This window comes from Argiope bruennichi, chromosome 3, assembly GCF_947563725.1.
Source record: "Argiope bruennichi chromosome 3, qqArgBrue1.1, whole genome shotgun sequence".
Classification (NCBI taxonomy): domain Eukaryota; kingdom Metazoa; phylum Arthropoda; class Arachnida; order Araneae; family Araneidae; genus Argiope; species Argiope bruennichi.
Window position 1 is genome coordinate 22,286,690 of NC_079153.1, and position 25,205 is coordinate 22,311,894.

Consider the following 25,205-nt stretch of genomic DNA (forward strand, 5'->3'; position numbering starts at 1 on the left):
TTCATGTAAATTAATGTATTTTTGTCTAAAAATACATCTTTTATCAGAAATTTCATGATAAATACTATTAAGACATTTATTAAAATAAACATTCCACAAAGTTTAGTTAGAAAAGGTGAGAACTACAAAGAAGAGAGAGCCTTATTTAAGAGGGTTAAAATAAATTTTATTTCTTTCCTTCCTGGACGGAAAAAGAATTTTTTTAAATGAAATTAGTTCACAGGAAATACTTTTAGATTTTATATACAATAATTCATTTATTTAAAATCCCCTTGCAATACATTTTTAATGAACAACCATATCGTAAATTTATAAAGAATAGCAATAAGAAAATCTTCTCAAAAAGATCAGAATAAATTGGCAGCATCTATAAACATGTTTTTATATATCATGAATTTTATCTTTGTTTGTTTAGCATATCAATAATTTTAATGAAAATCATCATCATGGATGCTGCATTCATTATTTTTCTAGTACTAATTCGTAAATAGGATTGGCAATGATTAAAAACTGCGAGAAATGAAGTAAAATCTATTAGGTTAATATTTAATCAATTACTTATCTAACACTAATGGTTAGGGCAATATTTAAAGAGTAAATGTTCATAAGCTCTCATTAAGCAGAAGCCAAGCATCCGTATTTGCATTCTATTGCTGAATCTCGGATGATATGCATTTCCTGTTCATAATAGGTTTTCGCAATCAAAGGAAGAATTCGAAACATTTCTGCGGTTCTTCACCTTACATAACTGTATCTTTCACTGTTTGCTTTTGCTTCATGCATTGACTTCTGGGAAAGGTTGATTGTCCGTATCATAAATTTACGGTTGGATGTCTAAAAAAGACAGTGGTTTGAGGAATACAAAAAAGCCATAGGGTTTATGGGAAAGATTAAAACTAGTGCTCTGTATGAATAAATTTCAAATTGATTTCTGGAATTTTCAAAGCCTATACAAAGTAATATATAGCATAAAAATTGTAATAGGATTAAAAATTCTATTCATAGAAAAATTCTTAAAAGATGGACACCTTTTTTTAGAAAGAGGATTAAAAAAATTCAACGAACCACAAACACCTACAAATTAAAAAGAAAAAAGCTGCAAAATTTTCCTTTAAATGATCTTAAAGCTACTTTATTTCAATGATTTGCATTTCATTTCGATATGATAATTTCATGCTTAATGATTTTAAAATAAATCATGTGTAAATCAATGAAACTCTTAGAATTATGAAAGCTGATTTTCCAATTACACGATTTTATTCATAAGTATAAAATATTTGATATTGAAGCATATTAGTTTTTAAGAATCTTATAGGTCATTTTTCAGAAAATCTTTTATAAACATTTTTTTCAATTTTTTAAATATTTTTTATCAATCTCACAGCTGATTGATAAACATTTGATTGATTTTGACATTTCTGATATAAATTCATGTCAAAGTGTTTTTTTTTTATCTCCACAATCGCTCAATTTTTTTTACAACATCTTGAATTTTTTGAAATTTGCTAAAAACAAGGGGTGGGAACTCAAAACGTCTTATTTTTTTAATGCAACTAAAATATGCGTTCAAAGCTGAGAGTGGTATCGAATATTGAATTAAAAAAACTCATAAAATGAAATCTTTAAATTAATCCGTTTTGATGGCTTAGGCTTGCGAATTTCCAACGATGTTCATAAATAGTATAAAATTTTCGGAATATTCGTGAAAATTTGATCAAAAGTAATGATTATTTATCATTACTTTTTAAAATTTTATCGAATATGAAACACAAAATAGCAGAAAAAAATAGCTCTGTGATTAATTTTTTTTCTTCTGAATAATAATTTTTATCATAATATTTATAGATTGGCAAACTTTATGTAAATTGCCTCATACGACATACAGGTTATAAAAATCGTTCAATCACTTTGCAGGGCAAACATGAGATATAGAACTACAGGATTCGGCACGCAATTTCATTACTAAAAGATTTGCCAAAAATTTAATAGCATTTTTTACTGAAAAAAAAATCGAAATTTGTGTGTTTTTTCTCAGTGGTATGTAAATATAGTACAACAATTATTTTTCCGTCTGTTTAAAAATTCAAAAGTAACTGTTTCAGTTATACTAATTTTATTACTGAAATTTAATTCTAGTTTTAATAAATTTTCAACAATATTTTTTAACATTACTTTTCGTTGTTTTAGATACTGAATTAATGCTCACATTGCGGTGGTATTAAATACTTTTTATGAGCACATTATTGCTGTTATAATTAGAACACTTTTATAAATATAAAGACAGGCAAATAAAGCTCATAACATTATCCTGACTACGATGTTTCGATGTTTTTTTGGAAAGTTAGTTTCGTCATTGTACTTGATATGAGAAGAAAAAAAAAGTACAAGTACCATTATCTTAGCATATTCTGAATTTTTTATTTTCCCCTATCCCCTTGAGAGTAACAAATTTCAACTTCTTGATATAAATGATAAGCCACGAAAAAGAATGAAAAAGTTTAATTCTATTAATACTTCTTTTTCTTTTCGTAAAAGTTATTATTTTTATACCATAAGGTTACCAAGAGGTCAGTCACTGAATTTTATTTTTGAAATACATTATTAAGTATCAAAATATGACTTCAAAAAAGAAAAAAAATTAAGAAAAGATAAACATCCCAGCTGGCACTTCGTGACGAACCCAAAAGTGTTTTTTGAATGGGGTAAAAGAAAATTATTCCTTTTTTTCCGTCGGCGAAAATGCACGACTTCTTTTTTCCACGCAGACAATTTAATTTATATAACAGAGGCTTCATAAAAATCTTTTCTGTTCTGATGAAAAGAACTTGAATACTTTTAATACAACTCAAAATCTACATTTTCTGAAAATAATTTATTTTCAGGACAATTTCTTGTAAAGAATAACGGTATAAAACGCAAAACAGAATTCCAGAATTTTGAAACAGATTTTTAGTTATTTTCATACACTTATTTATTAGTTAAAACTGCAGCTATTATGGCGAATCCTTTTTAATCCTAATTTTGGGTTTTATTTAAAAAAAATTTAATTGGTCATTAATCCCTGTTCTTGCTCATTATGAGGATGAAGATACTCGTACGGCTGGACTTACAAAATAGCAGGTTCCATGGCCTATTTGAGGCACACCGACCCGATATAAACTTCAAAATTCTAAAAATTTAGGAAGAAAATTATATTGAATAAATATTAAGCTGTTTCTTTACTGCTTCTAAATTATGATTGTTTCAACTCCATTAACAATATCATAAAGAATGATTAAGTACCTTAGAAAATAAAGTCTTATATAGTAAGTGATAGAGATGAATTTAATATTCGTAAGACAACCCAAACATCTTGCCAGGACTCCCAACTGTTGAATAATGCAACTGCATCAATTATATACTAAACTGCAGTTTTTATTTATCGATAAATGACAATCACTCTGAAATCAACAGCGGGATTTTAGATATATAAAGTAGTTTGAATTAATTATTTGTACTTTTTGTAACTGACATGGAATTAAGATATATGGCTTTTAACCCAAAGTGCGAACGATGCAATGTGATCAAAATGAATTGATAAATGGGTGTCTTAATAACGGTATTCGTTTTTGGATTTTGCTTTTGCTAGTTAAGATGTGCTTTTGAACTTCAACATGAATCCTTCACAGTGGATAAATTCATAATCGAACGTTTATCAAATCAATAACTATTTATCTAAACACACACTTCTTAGCAGTGTTCAGAAGAACCAATTTTGAAATTGAAGGTTGCCAACAGTCACAATGCAAGGTTCCACTGATCCCGCTCGTCGCTAAATTTTAGGACGAGGAAGAGACAAAATATTGTTCGCTTGTTATTGAACGTCGATGATGGTCATCGAAACAAAAAGAATCGCCTTGACCGCCCTCAAAAGAAACGCATCGAAAGAAAAAGGACGTCTCGTTCTTTCCGCTTGTGCTAAACGTTCGCAATGCAAGTATCATAAATGTCAAGTGTGGCTGTCTTCTTCCGCCTCTCGTATATCAGATTGGTTTTCTTTTTCCGCCTCTGAACAAGATTCTGAGTAGGTCTTTTGTTAGTTGACAAAAAGGACACTCGAACAGCTTATATAACTCACTGCTGGTAAAGAATTCGCCTTTTCATTTTAGAAAGGTGGAAAGTTATGCTTATTGTTTCGCTGTTGGCGTAAACATGTCAGGAATCCCATTTTTTATTTAAGAAAGTTAAACGGAAATTCGAGGCGATGAAAAAAACTATGAATGAGATTTTTTACACTTGTGATTGTTGACGATGATCTCCTTCCATTTTATCATCTTTATAATGAGTAATGGAGTACAAACGGACAGTATTTTGTATGAGACATTTAGAGACAGTGAAAAAATAAATGAAAAACGATGTATTCAAACGCCTGTTGACCATGGATGGCACCACTGATAACATATCTCGTAGTCATTACATAGTTTTAAGAATGGAATATTAGAAAATTTCCTTTATTTATTTATTTGCTCTATCAGTTTCTGGAACTTGAGTATGATTTACCGACCGTTAATTCACTGCATGTTGCAAGAAGATATTTTTTTTAATAAATCATTTTTCTCTTTTGTTTTAAAAGTTCGACTATTTATTTTATGTTTTCACTTTGATGTTTATAAATAAATCACACTGTACTAAAGTACAATATACAACATATGAACTTGATTGATAGCGTTAACCTTCAGCTGGGTGCATTGTTCGAAGTCAAATCATAGGAAATGCGTTTATTGCTTCGATAGTTCCTTACGGAAGATGCAGTCAATTTAGACTGTCGTGTTAAAAATTACTTTTATTTTTTATTTATTTATTGCAAATTTCTTTGATATGAAGCAAATAAGCAACAAAAAGCCTTTATTGAACATGAATTAAAAATATGTATCACTCTACTTTTTAACACAACTATCATTTCGATTAAAAGGAATTTGTTGAAAGATGCACTGTCTAATGGATTTGAAGGGACTTCATAGGTGCATTATCTTTAAATATAGTCGATTTCAGGTTCCTAAAGTTCTCCTATGTTCTTCTCTGAAGAAGTGTTTCTTTAGTGAATTATCCTGCCCTAGTATGCGGAGTAAACATCAGAATCCGACCACTGCGAATAATAATTTTGGGCTATGTAACCAATTCATAGTAATTCCAGTTACGAAAGATACACGTAACAACCTTTCAACCAGACTTATTGCCTTTCAGCAGCAATGAACCTTGTTACCCTAGCAAGCAAATTTCCTTACCCCTCAGTTAAGTGACAATTCGCTTACTAATACGGCAGCATCTTATTTCCATCCCCTTTTCGAAGGAATTCTGTTGAAATTTGCCATCATTTCTTAACAGTTGTGTGTGAGCCTTCAAAATACAAGGCGTATATTGAAGAGCAACAAGAGCAAGGAATTGAACCAGTATGCCTCTGCACATTATTCCCTCATACTTGAGATATTTTGATGTCATTTTTGAAGATCTAGTTCTAGAGTCTACTAACTAAAAACATTCTATGCACTAAAACTAGTCTATACACTAAAAATATTTTCGTGTATCCAGTATAGGTGCACACAATATTTTCTGACAAAAATGTCCTCAAATTAACTTACTAAAAAAAATTCTGAAGATATTATCAACATTTGTAATCAAGGCAAATTATTTCGTAGATTCATATTTGAGAATATGAAAGTTCGGACAATCAGATCAGAAGTGTGATTACTTGGTTTTTCAAGGGATAAAGAGAGGCAGGAGTTTCACTGTATATAGTTCAATAAATTGTGACTTGAGCCAATGCATTACATGTGTCACTCGTTTTAAAATTTTTGAACTATAAATGCTACAGAATTTCTCTTAATTCGCGCAAATATATAAATTTCTACAAGCTTTTATTTATTATTTTAATAATTTGTGTATTAATTTTATAGACTTATTTAATAAAATTTCTAATTGCATTCGAGCAGCACCACCTGGTGGCAGATTTCTGAAAAATACATTACAGGGTTCCATGTTTATAATTATGAATTATAAATTAAAGTAGAAAATAACGATTTAGAACAGCAATGAAAGTGCTGTGGAAAAATATTTTTGTTAAATTTATTTCGCTTTTCAAGTAAATGGCAAAGGAATCCACTTTTTGAAATTTGTTTCAGAATCGGAATTCTTCCCTTTTGTAAACAAAAATTCTTGCCTTTTTTTTCACGTATTATGCGTTTCTATCTCTCTTTCTTCTGGGAAGATTTTTATGGGGAGGCTCCTTTCATAAAAGCTGTGAGAATTATTGAAACCCAGCCATGCGCGGAGAACGAGGCTTCCGTGAAAACGACGTCTTTTGCGCGGAAGGCTCTTCCTTATTGTCGTCCGGGAATCGCGAAGGGCGTTAAACCATCTTTTAGAAGTGATCGCTACTTGGATGCTTGATATATCACACTGTTGTTTAAAGTGACCAAAATAAACATAGTGCGAAAGAAATGGCTCAATTTAACGGTAGTTTCAAATAAATCGTTTAGAGTAACGTACTTTTGAATATATTTATATGCTACAATTTAAAGAAAGAGCTTAGAGAAAAACAAGGAAACTGGAATGCTTGTTTTTTTATGGAATAAACTACGTCAGCATTTAAATAAGCTAAAAAATATCTCGGTATTTTCAGTTACTCTTTCATATCTTTAGATAAATTGAAGAGACTGCAATCCGAGATAATAATTTTAAAAAATTGAAATAATGAAAAATATCAATGCACAATTTTTTCAGAGCTTATTAAGTTACTGGGAATTTTTTATTATACTGTTATGGTAGAAGTATATGAGTGTCGTGGTTAATATTGATTTGGAAATCCAAGTGAATCCATCTTTTCATTTACACTTGAATAAATTCCTAGATTTAAAATTTCTAAAGAAAATATACTTCCAGCTAAAATAATTTTTTGGATAATCTTCGCTACATTTAGGAATAATAATGAATGTATTTTTTTCAACTCATTTTTAAGAGATACCAGTTTATGAATTTTTAGATAATTTTTTATGCTATTATGCCCATTTGAAATTTTTTAATGAATTTCAAATAATTACATTAAGAATTCCAATTTTAGCTATTACAGCAATTAATTGTTATACAGACCAATTCCAATAAATTAAATGTTTTAAATTGCAAGTATTACTATAAAATACAATACTGTCATGCAAAAAAAAATAAAAAATGCTAGAATAACTTAAGACATCAAAATTTATATATTTGAAATGAGAAAAAACGGTTGCTTTCTTTTTTTTTTCAAGGAGAATGTTGAAATTTAAGCAGTTAAAAAAAATACAATCTATTTTGAGAAGCAAACCAAATGTTGTCTTCCTATCTCCCGTATTGAATAAAGAACCATGGTGTCTTAATAGTAGAATATTGACTTCATAGCAGAGATCATAAGATCGAGAAGCCTAAAGAGACTCCATAGATGTCATGTTCCATGTTGAATTCGCCAAACAAATTTTCGTTAGTGCGTATAGAATTTTGGAAAGTGGTGTGCAAGTGAAATTTGTCTTCTAATAGAGGTACAGAATAGCGATGCCCATTTCCAGCACATCTTTCAAGCAATTTAGAGGCATTATAAAGCGGCGGTCCAACGACCTGCCACCTCACGGATTTGGTCATAAATCTGACATCCTACCCACTGGGGGAACACACTCCCCCGTCGCCCGTGGTACGCCTGTAGTACGCCTGTAGCTTCCCGCAAAATGTCGGTAGATGGATAAACATCAAAGAGCCGGAAAATTTGTTTAGGCTATGGGGGAGAGGCAGTCAAAGAAACTGAGGGTTTTGAGCGGTCGAAAGGGGAACGCGTGCCGTCTGAAGATTTCTCTGGTCGTGGGTCCGCTGCCACAGGCGGGGGTGGCACCACGAAGGAAGGGTGACAGTTTTATGACCACATCTGTGAAGATCCTCCGGTCGTTGGATCGCGGCTTAAGACAGACTAAAATCAAGATCGCATTTTCAAAAATCATATATCAAGAAGAAAGACTCTTTAAAAGCTTTCCCTTGATATATGGTAAGATAAATGTCTTCTTTCGAAGACGAAGCCTCATATTACTGTTATATTGTCTATAATATTCTATTATGTCAATATGGAAGCCTCCTTCAACTCAAAATTTAATCAGTTCACCATAGGACATGATCCCTTTTAGACTTATATCCATTCGATCGGGGGATGTTCTCACGACTATTATATATATATATGGAGACAAAATTGATGGGAAACATTGCATTTCTATTTATCCTATAATAAGACTTCCACTTCTAGCGCAAAAACGTTGTCGACCTAGTGCCAAAATATTGCTCAAATGAAAGAATATATGGCAGGAATAATGAAGAGTATGAAGTTTCTACACGAATGAAAACATGATATCACCATTGACGAGGAATGACTAAATACCATCATGAGTCACTGAGATATCTGAGATTTCTTCGGCACACATTATGCGTTAGCTTCTTTTTTCTTATCTTTTTTTCTGCTTGCATCATAGATTATTCATTACTCTGAAAAAGTGTTTAATCGTAAACCTTATGAGGTTGGTACCATCCAGGACCTTTAATAATAATGAGTAATAATCTTTAATAATATAATAACCTGTTAGAGTGACATGTTTCACATATTTTCCCAAGTGATAAGCGTTATTAATAAAACCTCGGCTCTCTGAATCTCGCTGTCTTCTGAATCCAAAGAACTTGATATTTCAGATTTTTTTCTTAGACTTTATTTTTTTTCAACCGAGAGTAAATTTGGTGAAGTAGGACATATTAAATCAATATTTTTAAACATTTTTTCAATGCTTTTCAAAACAAAAGATTTTTCTTCTTTCGAACAACTTAACATCTTTCCTTCTTTCAACAAAAGCAATTTCTGAGAATGAAACATTTTCGGAATAAAAGGAAATTTATTTAATTAAAAATATAATTTAAAAAATATTCGAACCTCCTAATCAAACCAACATAATACGAAAAGGCTTCAAACTTGATTCCTCTGTTTCACTTTTAAAATATGGTCTTAATTATATAATACACAAAAAATGTAACTAATGCTTTCGCAACGCCCATCAGTAAAAACGTATTAGCTAAAACAACGAAAGATACACTCAAAAATATTTTGAAATAATTTTTTTTTTAAATTAGAGGAAAATTTTTCTAAAAGTAAAAATGTGGTATCACTGAAAAGTTATGTAGTATTTTAAATTGGGGAAAGAAAAATTTTCTGCCATAATATACTTCAAAAGTTTTGAAAAAGATCTTAAATTGATGAATTTTTAATGAAATTAATTAAAATCCTGCAAAATTCTTTCTTGATGAGCACGCACCAACCATAAAGTAACAACGCGCCAAATTTTATAGCTGTATATCCAATAGTCCGTCGTGAGAAGAATCGTTGAAAATGTTTTACATCATACATGTTGCAATTTGCATATAGTATGCCAGTCAATTAACATTAGCGTGTTAAAGAAATTTGATGAAAATCAAACAAATGCCATGTTGTGATATCTCATGAGTACCAGATAATTTTGATGTAGCTAACGAACATCAAGTTATAGGGAACGATATTTTGACGAGTGAATACACATTTGTTTGAATTTATTCTAAAAATTCATAAATTTGAAGCGATTGCAAAATATTTAGATATATAATTCAAATCTGAAAGTATTCTATTTTAGAAATTCTGTTTCAATCATTTGGCAATATATCTGATGCAGGTTACAGCTTCTACAATCTTAATTGTAACAGTAGCTCACGAAGACCAATTTTCAACAATTCTGCTCAATAATTCCCCATAAGCTAAGCTATTACATCATTCTTTGGCGTTGTCCGAAGCCGTAGGCGGAGAAAGTGCGTCCGAAACCAAAAGTGGAATCAGATCTGGGGCATGCAGATGAAGATCGTGATGCACGCTCGGGAAAGACGCCGCTAAAAGGGCGATTTGTATGGATTTGAACCGAATATCCACCAGGAAAGCGAGCCTCCCACTCAACTCGACTTTTTTCCCAGGGTGATAATGGCCCGCAGTTTCCTTCCCTCTTCCTTGGAAGTGGAGCGTCTCTCTCTTCATAAAAAATAAAGCCACACCAACGAATATTCGCCTTTTACCCAAATTCCATCTGGAGCTATTTCTCTTGAGAACTTGATGGGAGAATTTTTACAAAATGGACACGAAACGGTTGCGAATCGTGGTAAAGTGTTTGTCCATGAGTTGTTCTGTCGCGGCAGGCTCTGAAGTTTTTGTGTGGGAAATGTTTGCTTAGATCACGCAAAATTGCTGGAATTTCCCGATGACAACTGTATGAAAGCAGTATCATTTTGTGTCACTTAAAGAAAAAGTAAACGGTTTCATCCAGTTACTGGATTCTTGTCATAACTTGTGGATATAACAGACTGTTTCTGGGTTTATTTCCGTTGCATAATCTATTCTGTCTCTAACCGAATTTACTACAACGTTCCTCAAGCAGAGTAGCTTGTCTAAAAAATAGTTTCAATTTTGGGTTAGCATCTGCAGAACTTTTAATCATTCATCATTTGAATCCTCTCCTTTCAGGGTCAGGTAATGAAATAATCAAATAGGCAGTTACTTAACGCCCCCCAATCATAATATTAAAGTTCGGGAGATTTTTTTGGCTCTTCAAGATAATCTCATTTTGTGCTCTCTTTCGAATGACAAGATATATATTTTAGAACATAATCCAATTGCAATCACACATCATTTAAAGATTGATACTTTAATCTCTTCTCTAGTCTTTCATGTTTTCAAATTTTCTTCTAGATCAGTGCTTTATCATATTGTTAAAAATTACTGAATTATTTTTAATAGAAACCGATTCTCTTGAAAATGACACACATTTAAATATTTCGCTATTTCTGCTTTTTTACGTATTTGTTACTTAAAAACTGTTTTTATGTTTATAATAATCAGGTATTTTTTACTGATTTTTTATATGTATTAAAATTAGTAAATAAATATCTGCTAAAACGTTAAGGAGACATAGGAAGACGGAATTTGAATTGTGTAAGGATCCCTGCATAATGTAATCACTCTTTTCCATTTTTAGTAAAATGCAAAACTTGAACCCATTTTTTTGGTATGAAATATTCTCTCGATTTACAAGCTTTTTAGAATAAGTTGAATAAAGCATTGACTAGTTAAGAAATAAAATATTGTAGATTAAAACAATACAATCAAGTTTTGTATCTTGGTTAATTTGCTCTTTTTTATTATGTGATTTTAGAGAATTTAATGTAATAATGAACAGTGCCGATGTAATTACAAAGTGTTTAATAATTCAAAATTTAATAGTGTTTACCAATTAAGGTTTCGATTTATACTTCAAACTCTAAACTCATTATTTTCAAATTAATATTTAGTAAACTTTTATAAACAAGTATCAACAGTATATCAATTTTTATGGAAGTATATGGGCGCATACGACCTGCTGAGTCACAAGCATGAGAAATGATATGAAAGGAAATTTAGCGTTTCGTTTTTCATGAGTCATACCTAAGCCAGATCATCTATCTAATAAGATAATCCCTTCTACTTTATATCTTTACTGTAGTAAAGAAGGGGGTCGTTTAATCAACTATTAAGTGATAATCGCACAGCAGCTAATGTATTGTTTCATTACTAATTGTGCATTGCAAATTGTAGCGTCTCAAATAACGTGGCAGTTAAAGAATATATTCTGTACCGAATTCAGAAAAAAAATAATTTATAGTTTTACATAAAATGCTTAGTTAATTAAATTCAGTAGTTTTAATGCAAACAAATTCTTGAGACTAAGTGCCCACTAGCAATACATCAGATCAGATCAAAGAATCTGCCTAAAATCAATCTGAATTGTCGATATCTTACCTCAATATAATTACATTGTTCAGATGTGTGGGTGCTGCGTTCAGAATTTTATTTTAAAATATCATTATTTTATCTCTGTCCAATGATGATGTATCTAAAGGGTTATAAAATATAATATAAAATTAAAAATTGACACAATCAGGGCTGAAGAATTCTGTTGAAATTTACCTTCAAGTTAAATGTACAGCGGTGTTTCTGAGATTCCTTTTGAAAATGAGAACTAATAAGAGGCAGGCAACCATTTAAGATATATCTAGGGATCATGAGCTTTCATATGAAGAACCACTGATGAAATCGGTATACTGTTTGAGGCTGAATTAGTGTCTTTTTAGTTTTGATTAACTTAAATATAGAGTTAATCTTTTCACTTAATAATAGTATATGTCTGTTAATATATGTTTTTGAAAACAATCCTTAATTGTAGAGAATTTTTTCTTTTGAGAAAATAAAGGAAGCTCTGATCTAGATATGAATTTCTTGTATGTGTAAATAAAACTACATGCATATCTATCTCAATTTTGACTTAACTTCGAAGTCATTTGCTCCCGTTATTTTCTAATATTCCTGATATTCGTCATTATAAAATTCTTGATGACAATAAAATTAATACTTATACGATATCATTGCAAATTCTGATGACATTTTTATTGAACATATTAAACAGATAAGAATCAATAATTTGAGCTGTCCACCTTCAATTTATCAGCAAATTACGACTCTTTATTGTATTTCTTAAAACATCAGTTATACTCTTTCAATTTTTTGACACTAGAATTCATATAAAAAGTTATTTCTTCCAAGAGTTGAAATACTTGTAAAAAATAGCTGCAGCCATCTTCTACCAGCTGGTTCAGTGGACCGATTGACCGTTCCAACGCTTGGCAAGCGAAGCATCTCGAGTGAAAAAACTGAAATCGATTCGAACCATAAAATTTAGTGTTTTCCAGCCCATTTCCGACCACATCCTCTCAATTAAGTGGAAGCAATTAAGCTCATCGTCTTGATGCAAATTACTTGCATTCTGAACCACCAGAAAAAAAAAACAAGGACTAATAAAACTCAGTAATGATTTTTTTTTAAAAAAATCCACTATGTGATTTGATGACGATGATTTATTCGCGTTGCTTTGATCAAACTAGCCATTCTGTGGCATTTGTTCATAATCGAAACTCTACAATGACAAGATGAATTAATTGTTTATTTCGCAAAACTATGCTGGCCATAACTCGAATTTCAAGATGTATCGTCTTTTGACTGTAATGTGTAATAGACAATTAGCAAAGTGTTGCAAATTCATAACCAGATCCTAATATTTTGAAACAAAGCTAAACATTTGAAGACTCTTCTGTTGTTATAATCTAATAAAAAATGTTTCACTGAGGTTTTAACAGGTTTCGTATTGTTTTAACAAGTTCCGTATACTTAGAAATGATTACTTTCACTAAATATTGCTGTAGAAAAATAAATTATGTTCTATTTAATTCCGCTTTTTCCATTACTTCGAAGAGAACAGCATCTAGGTTTGATAGTTTGGATGTGACTGGGCATATGGTATCTATCTTATCCATAAATATATACATTTTCCATAGACACACTGTTCACTCCAGTAGCGATGCTTGCTCACCACTGTGTCTATATATGTAGAGTGTGATCTTACATTTGATTAGAAAGCACCCTTGAACAACAGCTAAAATGTTTATTTACATATAGCAACAACTAATTTAAATTAAAGTCTTATGACACCAAATCTTGCTGCCGCAGAAGAGAGAGAGAAGAGACAGCTCCACCTTTTCAATATATATCCCTAATTGGAGTTCAACGGCTTTGCCATTCAAAGATCCAATTTTAACCCTTCAGAATAATTCGCAAAGGAAGCTGGCAGGATGGTTGGTTATGCACAGGTTCAAGAGTAGCTGGAGTCCGTCTTAGCGTCTCATGTGGTGGACTTCGTAATCTTGAACGTCTGATGGAAAAGGTTCAACTATATTTATTGAATTGCATTTCATATTTGTGCACATTTTTATAATTGTATTTAATCTAAATGTTACCAATAGTATATGAGAGTTATAAATAATTAAGTTCCAATGATTAGTGAAATTGAAGCTTTGTGCACAAATTATAGAATCTTCTTCGTAATAAGGTAACGATTTTATGTTGAATTCTTACCCATTATTTATGTGTTTTTATATAATATACATTATAAATTCTGAACATTCGTATTTGATATAGAATATAAAAACAATAAATACAATGTCATTTCACTTAAATAACTTTTTTAAATTTGTTGGTTTTAGTCTCAAAATCCTAATGTTGTAAGTCTAAAGTTCTGAATTCATTTTTAAAAAAATGGAAGCACCAACAAAGACTTCTCCACCTCGAAATTTAAAGTGCTGTAATGGGAAAAATCGGAATAATCAGTTTGTGGTAGGTCCGTGTACCAAAATAATACAAAAATCTTCAAATCTATAGTAAATTTTGAATTTATTGATGCAAAGTAGGCTTCGAAAATAATGTAGCTAATTCAAAACAAAGAGCTTCCAAATTTCGTCATTTGTAACCTCTTGATATCTACGGCCAGAAGTTGCAGTAATGTATCTCTATTATTTTTGCTTTTTTGAAAGTAAAACTGTTTAATCACAATAACTAATTCCTCAGAATATAACCATGAATGTAAAAATAATATGTATAACGTCTGTGAAAAATCAGATATCCGCATATTGGTTAAAAGTTTGAAATATAATAGCATATACCAGCAAAACTCTTCGTTCTCCTTATTGACGCCACATTAGATATTCCGAGATCCTTCCATATTCCTTTCTTATAATTGTTTAAAAACGGGAATGTTAAACACTCTAATAAAATCTTGCATAGATATCCTATTTTTCGCAAGGATTTTTATTATATGAAAATACTGACATTTACGTTTTTATGATTAGTACTGAACAATTTCTTCCTTAATAATAAAATAATATCAGGTAAATATATATCATCAGCATTTTTAGATTTCAAATAGATATTGATTTAGTGAAGAATAAGTTAAATATCATATAATGGTACATGCATTGAAAAGATACCATTTCATTTTAGATTACTTCTGAACATAGCACAGTGTTATATACTGATACGCCGTCATTTTAACCTTTTGTATGGAATATGCCTGGAACTTTTATTCTTGAAAATTACAATTTTTCATGGAGATGGACGTCGTTCTGTTCATTCTATAATATGGAGTAATTCAAGCAAAAATTGCATATTTCAACATGTCGAAGAGAAAACATAGCATAAAACTAAAATTTCTTCATCACCTGACGAAGTTTGAAAGACAGAGTGGTCATAATAACCGATATTCTAGCCAGATAGATAATTAATTTGGGCTTCCGGAAAATAAAGAATAGCTTACATCACAAAGGAAGTTAAAAATGGTTTACACGTTTCTACTAAGGCTGTAAGTCTTTTTTTCCAACACCTTGAACTGACCTGTAACATTTTTTTTTTTTTTTTTTTTCATTTCGTAGATCGATGTTAATTTTCTGTATAATAAACCATGCATAAAACCTAACTGTTTCATAAAACAATAAAATTGCTGTTCCCCGCTCTGTAACTGAAACGTATTTGACAAGAAGCGTAGGAAACAATCGTCTGTCGTTGTGATGCAGATCAGGACAAGATGTGGTTAAATTTCTTGAAAGCGATCGTTTTCCTTTCGATGGGATTTTATTCATGTTTCCAATCGAGTCCCCTGAAATCGTTTCATTTTTTAAAGTAGGTGCTGGTTACTTTCTGTGTATTTTGAGTTAATTTTTGCGTGCTAATAAAAGTTCCAGAATTCTATTATTAATTCAACTAAAAAGCAATTTTTTAACATTTAGAAGTATAATTTTCAAGACGTTTGATTTTTTTCTAATGTTAGAGATTACATTATGTCAAAACGGCATCCATTTCTCTGAAAATCATTTTATTGATTTTTTAAATAAAAATCGCGGACCACTATGAAACCTCTTCTCTAAAGCGTTTATATACTTGAATTGTAAAATGATTTTTCCAATCAATGGAAATGTTCTCATATTCCGCTTAACGTTTTTGTATATTTACATAATATGGCGAGTTTTGAATTTCATCGTGCAATGAAAAAAAAGTCAAACAGGCAATTTTAATGTATTTCTTTAATTCTTTTGATTGGGCCCAACAGTTCTGCTCACTTGAGTTAAAGCCAAATTCCATTTACATAAATTAGAAGTACAATAAACTTTGATCATCCAAAGTCTCTATTAATCGAGTTGGTATCAGAAATTCGAATTCTGTTTATCATTTTTCCTTTTCAATCTCGTTTATTATAATAATAAAGTATGGAAAAATAATTTTAAGAGTTTTATTGATTTAATATCTGTATGTTTTCAATAAACGATTTGCATGAAGCTGGTAATATTTTCATAAACTTTATCTAAGTAATTTTGTTTTCAAGTTTCATTTAAGAACTCTTATTGAAAAAGTGAATCGTATTAAGCAAATTCCAGGTCTCTAACTAGATAACTTTTTGATCATTGCATATTAGAATTGGGTAGCTTTTGCAGAATGAAATCTGATAAATAAGGCCTTGTAGTCAAATAAAATAAAATAAAATGATCACTTCTATCTAAATAAAATAATAAATGATAAAAAATTTCTATATGGAGATGTTGATTCCTAATTATCAGCACAGAATGTTTAAAACTTAATACTCAGATTTCGGAAACCATTTTTCGGCTGCATCATTTCTAACTTTCTCCAAAGTTTAAACTGATGAATAAAAAATTTGGGATATCAAAAGTATAGATTTCATACAATTAATTATTCATGATAGTAATCACTGCCTTTTTCTGACTTTACATGGATTAGTGTGCAATTGTCAAGACCAATAAAACTATTTATTGACCAATCATGCAAGTAATCTTTTCTAACATTAATTTTAGATGGGTTTTTTTTTAATAATAGCTTGTGTATCGGTAAAATCCACAATCAGCGATGTCCTGAATTTATTGTCCTGTACAAGACTCTTAATGTCCTGTGAGTGAATTAGCTAACAGGAAAGCCATGCAGCATTGTGCTGCGTGTGTATAAGGGGGGGGGAGGTCAAAAATTGTTGACTCATAAAAGTTCTATCTTCAAATAAAAGAACAGCCAAATGAATGCAACCTTTACTCACACTGTGTCACTCTATTATTTATAGCCACCGAAATGAAGCAGGAGTACCGGCATGCCTTGGTGAAGGGTCTTCCCTTTCCACTGCTAACCATCGCCGAATATTTCACGCAGGAGCTCGAGGGATTCTGCTGGGGGAGAAGGTACAGGCTCGCTGGATACTATTCTTATATCCTGCTGTGGTAAGTACCGTTTTCTTTCATTCAGTGTTCTTTGGTGGTTTAAAATTCAAAAGCAGTTTAAACATGTCCTTCCTGACCGTACCTTGACCAGTCTGATTCGTCGTCATAATCTTCGATAGAATATGGATGTTTTATACTTGAACATCAAACAAGTGAATTAGCTCTGTAAGTATGGATAGTACAGTAATGACCCACGTTTCATTCTCCTCATCTGACCATTGTTCAAAATTGCTGGATCCATTCCAAAATATCTTTAAAGCACTAGCAAGTGTGTTATAGTAAGTAGTCTCGTGTAGTTTCAAACGCCAACATTGAACAAAAAAGATCAGTCCAGGTTCCAGAATCTCTGGAACCCTTTCGTAGGATTCTGAATTCGAGACTCGATTCTGACGAAGACACGTCGTGCGCATAAGTCTGATGCTTGGTAAATCTATTATCGTAGATAATACATCCCCGTGATGGCATAACATCATAGTTGAGAAAGTAGTTTTATTAAACTACTTAGAAATCATCATCAGACTTCCATTTAAAATAACTTTTTCTCGATTGACTATTAAAGATACAAAGCAATATTTTAATCTAACAACTCAATCAGTTATAGCCTCAGTATTGGCAACAAAAATAAAGTATCGCACACCATAATTTAAAAAAATATTAAATGCTAAATTTGATTTAGAAAGAATTTATTGGGAGAACATTGAAATAAACTTTTAAGAAAATTATTCATATGAAATGTACTGAATTTTTGCTAGTAAAAAAGCAATTTCTTTATTATGGGCTTTTTTATTGGACTTACTCCTTAGCTGGCACATGCGTTATTAATTCATTCTGTTAGATTATTAAATATTATGCGATGATAAATTATTCTAAATGGAATATTGAATGAATGCTTCATATATATTGAATTTACAAAAGGAATTATTTGGAAAAAATTTTATATTCTTAAGTATAAAAGATATATTTTCGTGTCCGGGCTAAACCTAAATTGAAACTTCGTTCCAGCATAATTCTTTTGTGTAGTGGGCTAAAAATCTTCATATAAATTGAAAAGGCTGGGTCCGTGAATATAAGATCTAAAAAGCAAGTGCACCTCACAGGTGGAGTTTAGGTTACTTGGGTGGTTACTGATATTAAGGGATGAATAGAAAGATATTTGTCAACATCATGTTTTTCTTTGTAAACAAAAGCGAAATATCTTGGTTAAACAACCCTTCATGGGAAAAATCAGACAAAGGCCGAGAGTAAAAACAATCAACGTGAAAAGTAATTTCGTTGACCCAAAGCGGAAGTGAACGACTTTAAGCCATTTTTTTAGCTTTTGTAATTTGAGTATAGATCGTCTAAAAGTTAGTAAATGTTGTTGAAAAATGAAAAAATTGGAAGAAAGCAGGCAAAACATTAAGATGACTGAACACGTTCGACCTTAATTGCGTTGTTTTTATTTACGATCGCTTTAAAAATTCATTTTTTTCAATTATTTAAGCTATTTTAAATATAATGTATTAATGAAAGGTTTTATATATAATGTTAAGAATGAAAATATATGCTAGCTGGAGTGCAGCGAATTGACTAGAAGACTTTAAATGGATTTTTCTAGGTTTCTGAAAAAATGTCCGACAACTTGCCCCTTTTTTCATTCTTCTGTAAGGTTTAATATGAGTAAACATAGTTTGAGTCATATCTGCGATTGCTTCAAGAAATTCACGTTAGTTTGATAATTTTATTATCAGTTCATCTATAAGAATTATTATAAATAAGTAATGCTTCTAATATCTCCAACATTTACTAAAGCGCTTGGTTTTTCTGAAACCCAGTTATAATAATCAGAATTTGAAATTCACATTATCAAACATCATTTACTTCATTTTAAATTTTTGTTTCTCAATAGTATATGTTCATCTTTAAGTGTATAGGTATTCGTAATATCATAATAATTTTTATATTCTATTTTTCCCTCATTAATTTATTTAAAAAGGAAATTTTTAATATACATGTTTCAACTGCATCCATCCAAATATTAATTTTTTTTTAAATAATTCTGACAATATTTTATTTTTTGGACAGAACTGTTAAAATGAAGTTTTAGAAGTAAAAATTTGGTAATATTTTTTGAGTCAAAATAAACTTTTTTTTAAAAAAAGTGTTTTATTTCGCGACAAGAAATTTGTACCCAAATTTAAAAACAATTTTATTAATATAGAAGAAAAATTTAATATTCGACATGTAAATTTATATTGGACAGTAGCAATGAAAGATTTTTAAAGTTTTATGCTAAGTGAAAGTTTTATTACATTAAAAGATAAAACAGAATCACTCTAAGATTTTCGTTTCTATTAAAATATTTCAAAAAAGACTATCTTTAAAAAAATCTCTCTCCTAATCTCTCTCATCCATTTAATCATTGTGTCCCTGAATTATGTGAACTTTGAATTCCCATAATTATAAATTGATATTAAATCACTCAAAGACGCTTGAATGAATGCGCAATTTGTACATTCTCTGGAAACACCTTAAGTATTCTATGAATAATTAATTGAATCAGTAAGACAGCACATTCTCAGAACAGGAGGTTCATCTAAATTAAATTATGGAAAAAAGTAAAGTATTTAAGGGGTTAAACAACAGAAATGTTCTTCCAGTACTTAATCTGAATTTGCTTTATACAAATCTTAGAAACTATGAAAATGCAAAACAAAAAGAGATTCCATATGATATATTTAGATTCGATGCTTTATTTTAGAAACTATTACTTTGCACCCTTGAAAGAAAATGAAATTCATAATGAATTCATCATAAAGAACTGACTGTCCATTCACTTCGTTGTCTATCTGCTAGAAATCTAAACAATGGAAAAAGAACGAAGACTACCCTTATATGTTGAACGAAAGTTTATTCGAATCAAAGGTCGTGGCCTTCATGGGAATCATGGTATCAATAAAGCATCTGCGCTGCTGCTTCCGCTATATGAGTCATAAAAATCCACCTGCAGGGATTCATATGTGGATTTAAATGAGAAACTGATTTTATGCGCACTAAAACAAACCAATGAGACTACAAATATTTTTTTTACATAGCCTTTACTTCCAGATGCAATTAAGAAGGTCGTTGACCAAATTCGTAATATGTCCCGTATATCGGTTCTAGATCCCACAACATGTATGGAGACCTCAACAAATTCATTAGAATTCATCATTGTTTTCACCGACTCTCACAAAGCTTTCATTCTGAATTCCCGTAATAAAGATCAATGACTTCTTATATTCTTTATATTTTTGGAGACGAGACGTTCTAACGATATCCTGTATGTATTCGTGCCATCTTTTTGAAGTTCTGAAGGATTCTAATTTTGGTTCAGATTGTTCCGGCCAAGCTTGCTAATCTAATGAATTGAGCCGATTCAGCATTTAAGAAATTGTGAACTTATTTTTTTCTTTCAAAATTATTGAATTAGTTGTAAGATAATCAGTTTATACAAGAGAAGACAACCAAATATATGATATGTATTTCAATAACGGTACATTACGATGGCAGCAGAATTTTTATACAATCACACAAACTTTTTTTAAAGTTTGTTAAGTTAATGCAAAATGGAATCCTTTTAAATACATTTTTCAATTTTTTTATAATTGATGAACTGCTCATATTTCGATTTTTATTCATTTCGTAAAATTAAAAAAATAATAAAAGATGTGAAAACGCCAGTCCTATGACTAATAGATTCATAAAATTAAAGCTGTCATAATATTTCGAATAATAATCTTATTATTGAAACATAATTTTTCAATATTATAACTTTATTATAATATCTTATTTATCTTTACTCCCGATTTAATAGATTTACCGTATAATTATACCCTTTGTGAGAAGATGAAGCACCGAGGAAAATATATTTATATTGAATCTTTCTTGCTCTAAAGGAAATATTCATGCATTATTTAGATGAATATATTATTTAAATTCAGATGACCATTAGCTAAACTATAATATAGCATTTGTTGATATATTTAGTTGTTCAATTCAGATCTGTGCGAAACTCTTTTAGTGATAACTGCTTTCTACAAATTACTACTACATATTGTATGTTTCCAAAATAAAGTAAATACCGTGAGGATTCCCTCTTAAAATATCTAGACCCTCAATAAAATGTTATTTCAACAATTGTTATGGTTTTGAAACGGATATCAACTACTTTCCATAGGCGATAGACTTCACTTTTTGAATTTAGTATTTCATCTTTTAAATAAAAAAAAAAGATTGTCGTTTTCAATAATAGTAAAACAGCTTTAGTTCTATTACTATTGCAATAGAAATATTATTACTTAAACAAACACCCGTACTATTCTTCAATTTTATATATAAAAAGTTATTTCTCAGTTCCATAAATATTGCTCTCATATTTCTTTTTTGCTCCTTTTATTAATTACTATTAAGTAAAACCTTTTAAAAAAACATAAAATATCGAAACATTTCATTATACAAAACGGTAGCTTTTTTGCTACTAAAGAGAGACACATCGTTTTTCCAGAAAATACTGCCAACGATACATTCCTATTGAGCAATAAAAAGAGTTGATAAAATCCAAAAGTTTCATGTTTTAAGGTAGTACATTTATAGTAAGATAATAGATTTTAGCCCCCTTCCTCCCCCCCAAAATAATAAAAAAATAAAAACTTATACACACAATGCTTAAATTCCCTTCTTTTTTATTCTGCTGATTTTGATTTGATTATTCTATTGCAATAATATGCAGCGATACCAGAATTCGCAATATTCTGAGAAGCATTTTAAGTATTCGGTAAAACTATTTAAAATAAAACGGTAGATAAAGCAAGTTTGTCTATTCTTCAGAAGTTGAAGCTGATTTCACTTCAACATGATATTCATTTCCATTGGATCCCATCTCATGTGGACCTACTTGGTAACGAAATAGCAGACAGGCTTGCAAAGAAAGGAAGCAGCCTAGCGACTTCCTCTTCTGCTGAGCTCACACATTTAGAACTATTCTCTCAGGCGAAATTCCTAAATAAGAAGAATTGGATGGTTCCCCCTACTCATGATTGGTATAGAGCCAATAAGCCGGGGCAGTCCTTAAATCTTCCTTGTGATAGAAAAACCAACACTTGCCTGTCGCGCCTTGCCAGTGGCCACCTTAAATGTCTTTTCTTTTCTCAGGGTGAAAAGTTTTACCCTTTTTGCCCGAAATGCTGCCAGCATCAGGCCTCTGCTGAACATATTCTGGACTGTCTAGGATTTCATTGGGGAGAAATTTATTCTTCTCCCTTCCTCGTTTTTGACTTTCTTCTTGTCAACGGATTTTTGGATTTGGTCTGACTACGTCAGACCATGGAGATTAGCAACAACAACAACAACAACAACAACAAAATAAAACGGTACATAAACTTGTAAATAGTAATTAAGCGAGCACCAAAAGGCAAAAATTAATAATGCTTTGATTTACTTTTAACGCAACCATAAGGCAATCGGGAATTGATTTTTTTTATTCCGTCAATATATTGGTGTAGACCATAACTTCAGGCTAAACTTTGGCATATTTTTAATGCCCATAAACTGCCATAAGTGCTTTTACTAAATTAAGAGTGTCCTCCTATTGCAAATAAGATTGAATTTTGAACTTTCTCATGAGTGTCAAATAATGCTGAGAGACCAGTGGTTGTACACAGAAATGTCTGCCGGCCAGACACATGCGCCTCGGGCTTTGGCCACCACCCGGCTCATTTGAATGCCTGCCTCGTCCGTCCTCGATACGGATAGCAATGCGGAAGTCCCTTCTGTCCAAGGACATGGAGGGAGTGGGTCAGCAGCACCCCATTACGCCCAATGGGAACACTATCCGCCCCGCGACCAGAGGTCAAGCGCTGCGCGATGAGCCTTCGGTTTCGCTTCAATGCTCCAATAAGGGAGGCACAGATCGAAATCCGAACAAGACGTCTCTGTCTGATTGACCTCGCTTTTCGTGAAGCAGAGAGCGATTTTCATTTTCAAATATAATCGACTGAAAAACTATTTGTTGTTTCTAATAAGTCCAGAAAAATTCTTTGTGTTTTCAAAATTGAAATCTAAAGTTCTCACGCTTGGGACTTAATCGAAGTTTAGACTGGATTCAAGGTTTATTACCAAACGTTAATCCATAACAGACGTCAGATTTTTCTTTCTTTAATAAAATTAACTATTGTTAATAAAATAATTAACTATTTTTTATTAAATAAAGCTGAACAATAATTCTTTAAAATTAATTTGAAGAAAATTAAATATTTTGAGATTTTATAACGATATATGGAACAAGTGGTTTTAAATTTCACTCCCTATAAGTTGTAAAATATCTTCTTATATAATTTACAACTTACATGAAAAAGAGCACATGAAAAAAGAAAACATGGCATTCATTAATTGACATATAACATTCAAAATGTGCGTGCCACCGCCCGATGTGAAAGACCCTTTTCGATCTAAAAGTTTTGGAGTCGGAACAAATTGATAATAAATTGTGAACATTGAACACAAAGTTTAAAAGATAATTTTATATAAAATAAGAGCAGCATAAGTCTAACCTTGATAAGCTGGATCTTGTAATTAGTGGGGGAAAATGAAAGATTCAATATTTAGCTCGGCTCCCTTAATAAGAAAATGATATTTTTTTACAGAAATATATATTTTTTCAGAAAAAAGAGTTATTCCTTAATTTTATGGTAATAAATGGATAATTTAATTAAGAAAATGAATACCTTTACTTGGCCTTCTACCAAAATCTCAACAGTTGAAAACGATAACACTAACTCCTCAAATAAAATTGGAAAAGCACAAATTTAAGCGCAAATTTTCCAAGTCGTTGTTAAATCTTTCTTTTTAGCTACATTTTTAATATATATAAATGGGCAAGAGTTTCGAAAAATATTATAAGATACCGAATAAATCTAGGTTAATGATTCTATGACATCTCAATCTTTAATGTTTCCTTTCCTAAAAGTGTGCAGCTTTTCTAATAATATTTTTCAATAGAAAACAATATGCAATCTCATTTATCACTGGACATTGCGGAATAACAGCCGTTTTCAGAAAAAAATTAACATTAGTTCACAAATTTAACAAACTCAAAAATTAGATATAATACTTTTTTAGAGATCTATATATGTCTTAAATTTATAACAAAAAATAGCATTAAATATTAACTTATTATTATTTCGTCATAAAAGTGTCATGTCAAAATTACCTTTAAACTAAGAGCGCACCGAATATCGGTCAACTTAATTCTGCAAGTTAGTTCGCGAGTGTCTTTAACCTGGTTACATTCATATTGCTACAAAATGATATCTTTCAAAATCTTACAATCAAATAATATATGTTTTTAAATAGCTCACAAATGGCATTTCGCCATGTCACCTATTAAAATACAACACAAGAACTTCGCTTTAGAATTTCGTACCGACCTGATGGTAACCGGTTTCAATTAATTTCTGCCTGAATTTACTGAACAACAAAAAAATCTCTTTGGAAACTAGAAGGCTTAAATTTTTATATCATCCCTCCCATCCAAAGAGAAACAGTTGTCTCTGTAAATGAAGTGGTCAGATGACCCAGCAGCACCCCATTAAGGTCCAAGTGGAGCAGTTCATCCGTCTGCTAATGAAAGGCGGGACATCGAATAGATTCGAGTGTCTGCCAAAACAAGCTTTTGTTTCGCTTCACTGCCTCCACATCACCAGAATTGATAAGGTCGATTGAGAATGGAGGCATGATTGAAATCACCATCGCTGTTTGTGTTTACACTTGCACAACGTCATTAAGTGATCATTTATCTTCAGTTGTATTGGATTCATCACTGGGCATTCTTTCAAGCTAATCTATGATGACCATTATAATCTCCTCATGTTTTTATTCTTTTTTGTGTGTGTAATCCATTTTTTGAAATTATTTTACTAGGCTAATTTAGCGAAAATTCACAATAC

At 31.0% G+C, this 25,205-nt stretch overlaps 1 protein-coding gene across 5 annotated transcripts in view; it reads left to right on the forward strand.

The window, feature by feature from the left end:
* LOC129962633 (dual oxidase maturation factor 2-like) overlaps positions 1-25,205 on the forward strand; it is a 222,775-nt gene that overhangs the window by 143,679 nt on the left and 53,891 nt on the right. For all 5 annotated transcript variants that reach the window (XM_056076489.1, XM_056076488.1, XM_056076490.1 and 2 more), the window contains one exon: positions 17,088-17,241. In XM_056076489.1, coding sequence (XP_055932464.1) covers positions 17,088-17,241 — 154 coding nt within the window. The remainder of the gene's footprint in view (positions 1-17,087; positions 17,242-25,205) is intronic.